We start from the raw sequence: 4,912 nt of genomic DNA, 5'->3' as shown, positions 1-4,912 counted from the left end.
CCCCCCCCCCCCCCCCCCAACACACACTCACTTGACTCACCTCAGTCTGATTATTGACTATATTGTTCATAGACTTTTAGCTCCGCATTGAACACCATTGTGCCATTGTGAATAAGGTTGCCAAACTAAACCAGCTGTCTGATGCAAATTCTTAAAAGAGAGGCCACAAACTGTCTTAAATTGTCTGATAACTTTGACACTGCATATACTGGAAAGAGCACAACAAAGGCTGTTTTTTTTCTTAGATACCTTAAGAAATCTGGTATGTCTACAAAAACTGCTGCCTTCGGATAAACCTTATCATAGAATCGAGATGCAGACCATTTGTTTTAAAGACAGCTTTCATCTTCAGGCAATAAGACTTCAACAGTCTCCAGGGGCAATCCACAAACCCACTGTGTATTCTGCTCTATTTATAAGTTGACTTCTTTATCATATGAGGGGGTAACCTTCATCGTGGTTAATATTGTTTTCATTATTGGGAAAAGAAGCAACCAGGAGAGGCCTCTAGACACTTTTAACCATCAAATAATGCATGCTGGGAAGTCTGCATATATGCCAGTCATGTGTCTTTAGAGACTTAATTTAACAAGCTCAGTAAACTCTCAGTAGTACATTAATTCAACTCATCATTTCAGGTCAAAAGCCTTCAAGGTCTCCTGCTTCTAAGTTCAGAAGTTCAGCGATTAAGACATTTTAAGTTGAATTAACTTAATTAATCAAAGATATATATTTACTTTAAGAAAAGATTTGTTGATTCCACTGGATACTTTATGATGCTTTACAGTAAGGAATGAATGAGGTACCTCGTCCATTGGTCACATCTGACATACACCCCCTGTGAGAAGCCCTATCAGCTGTTTACATACTGGTTAACATACACACTGTTAACTTCAATGATGGCTCACCATTTACCAACCAATGTCAACCAATGACTGAGTGCAAGTCGGAGCTTTTATCCAGCAACCATCTGGCTGGGCTGAACTGAACCACTGGCTGTTTCTCAGGCAGACACTGGGAGCAGTGGCGTACTCAGGCTGCCGGAGCAAATAAAAAGGGCAACAGCTGCATGTGGTGGGGCATCAGTGGGCAGAAAGTTGTGATGCATTTATGGTGAAACTGTTCCAAACCCTTTTCTAGAAATGTTAGGCAGATCCACTTTCTCCACTACAAGGGTAACATATACAGGGCAGTTTATCGTGTAGATTTACAACATTATGTTAAGTATTTTGTAAAAAAAAAAAAAAAAATAGGGTAATTAAAGGGTAATGCACTGTATGTGGAAATCTAAAAAACACACATTGCATCTTGCATAAGCATCATGATCACACAATTAGTTTAACTTAATCGATTCCTCCCTTGAATTTCGTCCAAGAATATAGATAAAATAATAAATTAATAGATCAAATATAAATAGCTTATGTAGGACGATATTCCAACTGTCCACTGTCGATTTTAATGATTAATGAACACTATATGAATAATGAACACTTTAAAATGACCCTCCCAGAGGTTATCTCGCGAGTCCAGCTGCCTGGCAAGGTTGTCTTCCTCCGGCCATGGGACTGCTCCCTCACCAGGACCTGATTTAGGGAAAAGATTCATCAAAATGCGTAAAATAACAACTTGGAGAAGGGCTGGCGGAAGTCACAGTGCGCACGAAGTAAAGTCCGTACAGGGAAGTACGGGATTCATATCCTATCAATGATATCTGTAGCGGTAGAGACTACAGCACTGTGTCCATATGACCACACAGCTTTATCGATCCTTCTGCTCAAGTCCGGAAGTGAACTTTAAACGAGTTTGGGAAATACTAGGCTATTTGTTGAATGTGAAGCGAGTATGTCTGCAGACCCACAGATAGTTGTAATCGGATGCGGGATATCAGGTGTCGCAGCGGCGCACAGACTTGTTAAATCTGGATTTCATCATGTGCGGATACTAGAAGCGACTGCACGAAGCGGAGGACGAATAAAAACAGGCAGACTGGGTGAGCGACTTCATGTGCAGCCTTCTCTATCAGTCGGTTTTTAGCAAATCTTTTAGCCGTACTGATGTTGAGGTATCCGCAAAGGAGATGACTGACTCCACTGTGTTACAATGGAGGGGAAGGGCGCAGCCATAACTGGGATTTATTATAAAAACATTAAGTCCCCTCCCATCACTACCACCCTCATATTTTTCCCATGAAACAAAAAAAAATCTACTTTTTTTTAAAATAATTTGGATTTTTCATATTCCATATTTTCTTTATTCACACAATAACTATTATATTTTATTTCCCAATGCTGCCAGAAAAGTAGAAACCATCTGACTAATCTGAAAGCTTGAAATAATCCACAATCCACAGACAGTTTTATTTTGTTCCGAGAAAACAAATTGCCTTTAAGAATTATTAAACTGGAACAGTACACATTTATTTTATGTTGTAAATTGCATCACCTGTTGGCAAACCTCTTCTTCATCGACTGAGTGCTACAGATACACCACAAAATATGATGCACCTGACATTTGACAGTGCACTACTTGTTGAATGTTAGTTGTAAATGTAACTGTGTAACCACACAGTCCTGGTTTTCCTCTACAGGTAATAACATTGCGGAGATAGGTGCAAGTTATATCCATGGTCCATCTGAGGAGAACCCGCTGTTTTGTCTGGCTCGTGACTACGGGCTCCTGGATCCAAAGGCCCTCACCGAAGAGAACCAGGCCATGGACATCGATGAACGTCCTCCCTGGGTTCCCAACTGGTTCAGCAGTTCAGGTCACCAGATGTAGAAATTCAACATGTCACCAGCCTGTTTTAACACACCTTTCTTCCTATTTCAAGCCATGTGCATTAGCATTATCCCATACAATGACAAACATAATGTGTCCAGTTGTCTGGCTATTGAAAAACATTTTTGTTATAAATGTTTTATATTCTCTGGGTCATGTGCAGGTCAGAGGCTGAGCACTGAACACATGAGTCCTGCTCTGGAGATGTTTAATGAGCTATTAAGTGATACTTCACAATTTAGGAATCAAAAAGAAACACCCTGGGCCAGCGTCGGACATTTCATACGATCAGAGGTACGTTGTTTTTAAGTGACCAAAGTTATTTCTTCTGGTCTGAGACTTGAGAAGCTCTTGATGATAAACTGAAGCCTGTAAAACCAGACGTCTGCATTAGTGCTCTGTATGTGTGTGTGGTACTGTGTGTGCAGGCACGTCAGCGAGCAGCAGAGAGGTGGAAGGATAAGGATAAATCCACCAGGGAGCTGCTACTGTGTGCCGTCAGTGCCAAGTTAAAGGAGGAGTGTTGTGCCAGTGCAGCTCACACCATGGATGAGATAGACCTGGTGGGGTTTTGTATGTACAAGGGTCTAAGTGGACTGGACTGCACATTCCCACGGTTTGTACGCCACCATTTTTAAATTTTACTTTTTTAAATTTTATGTTTATTTAGCAGGGACAATGCACAATACATGTATTGTAGAAAATAAATGCTCATTTTCATCAGTAGCCAAGTAGTAAATTAAAAGCTTACTCTTTGTAAGAGCAGACAAGATAAAACATGAAATATGAAAAACTAAGAAACAAAACCCAAGAATAATAATCCTGAAACCCCCCAGAGAAGAACAATACAAGATTCCCACTAGGGAGCACAACATCAGCAATCCCAACACAGAGACATACAAGTCATCAGGACAAGAAATTAAAAAACCAAACACGCAGCACCATTGCTGATCACATTCAGTGTCTCATAGCTGAATGACTACAGAGACTCATAAACATATTCATACATACCAAATAAAGGGTATTTATCAGACTGAATGAAGGAATATACACACTCAGCCCTTTTTGCTGTTGGTTTACTCTGACGATGCACCTGAAACAGGTCAATGCACTAACCACCCCGTCAGGTGGCAGCGATCATATCATAAGCAGAACAGAAGTGATTAGTTGATTAATAGATAAGTCAAATAGACAGAAAATTAATTGGCAGTAATTTAGAAAATAAATTAGGTGGATTACACCACAAAACAACTTTAATGTTATATAATATTTTGGTTGAGATCAGACGGTTAGGAATGTGCATACAGGTAACTTTTCATTTATACTGTTTTCATGCAGTGGCTTTGAAGGCCTAATCAAGAGCTTGATGTCTGAGCTCCCCACTGATTTAGTGACCTACAATCGGCCTGTGAGCTGCGTCCACTGGAACAACACTAAGAACGGAGTAAACACTGTGACGGTTGAGTGCGATGATGGGGAGAGGATTGCTGCTGATCATGTTATTGTCACAGTGCCTCTAGGTAGAGTTCTGCACACATCCTGTATTATATTCTTCTCAGTGCATGAAATAGAATGATCAATATGGATCCTCTTGTTACGGTTTATCAATTTTATATTGTAATATCAATATAAATTATATAATTTTTGGTTTTCTGTAAAATTGGTCATGAAATATCTAACAAATCAATGAAAAATAGTCCAGCTTACAACATTGTGGTCTAATATAATATAATATAAGTAATTATAGAAATAGATACCTCAGTATAAATTATATAGCAAGATCCCTGATGGTTAAACAGCGTGTAAGCATGAACTTTTTTCTTTTTATCAGGGTACCTTAAGAAGCACCATTCAACCCTGTTTTGTCCTCCTCTCCCGACACACAAGCTCCACTCCGTCCACAAACTAGGATTTGGAACGTGCAACAAAATATATGTAGAGTTTGAATCTCCGTGGTGGGATGCAGACTGTGACGTCATCTACCTGGTGTGGAAAGATGAGGTCTGTACTGCAGCCATGGACCACAGATTACATTTACAAACACAGACTGTGATGGTTTAGAACTTGGTACACATAAAGGCCCAGTGTGTAACATTTGGGAGGATCTATTGGTAGAAATTGACTATAATATTCA

The 4,912-nt window shown here is 39.8% G+C and overlaps 1 protein-coding gene across 1 annotated transcript in view; it reads left to right on the top strand.

Moving 5' to 3' along the window:
* Positions 1-1,515: 1,515 nt before the first annotated feature.
* LOC118329758 (peroxisomal N(1)-acetyl-spermine/spermidine oxidase-like) overlaps positions 1,516-4,912 on the top strand; it is a gene marked incomplete at its 5' end in the record, with an annotated part of 6,079 nt that continues 2,682 nt past the window's right edge. Inside the window, 6 exon segments of the mRNA XM_035664039.1 lie at positions 1,516-1,990; positions 2,588-2,764; positions 2,942-3,072; positions 3,207-3,394; positions 4,117-4,298; positions 4,610-4,779. Coding sequence (XP_035519932.1) covers positions 1,843-1,990; positions 2,588-2,764; positions 2,942-3,072; positions 3,207-3,394; positions 4,117-4,298; positions 4,610-4,779 — 996 coding nt within the window.

The sequence above is a fragment of the Morone saxatilis genome, unplaced genomic scaffold (genome assembly GCF_004916995.1).
Source record: "Morone saxatilis isolate NCDOM2014 unplaced genomic scaffold, NCSU_SB_2.0 Contig19, whole genome shotgun sequence".
Taxonomy (NCBI): domain Eukaryota; kingdom Metazoa; phylum Chordata; class Actinopteri; family Moronidae; genus Morone; species Morone saxatilis.
Note: the sequence above shows the minus strand (reverse complement) of the source record. Positions and strands in the feature narration are given on the sequence as shown.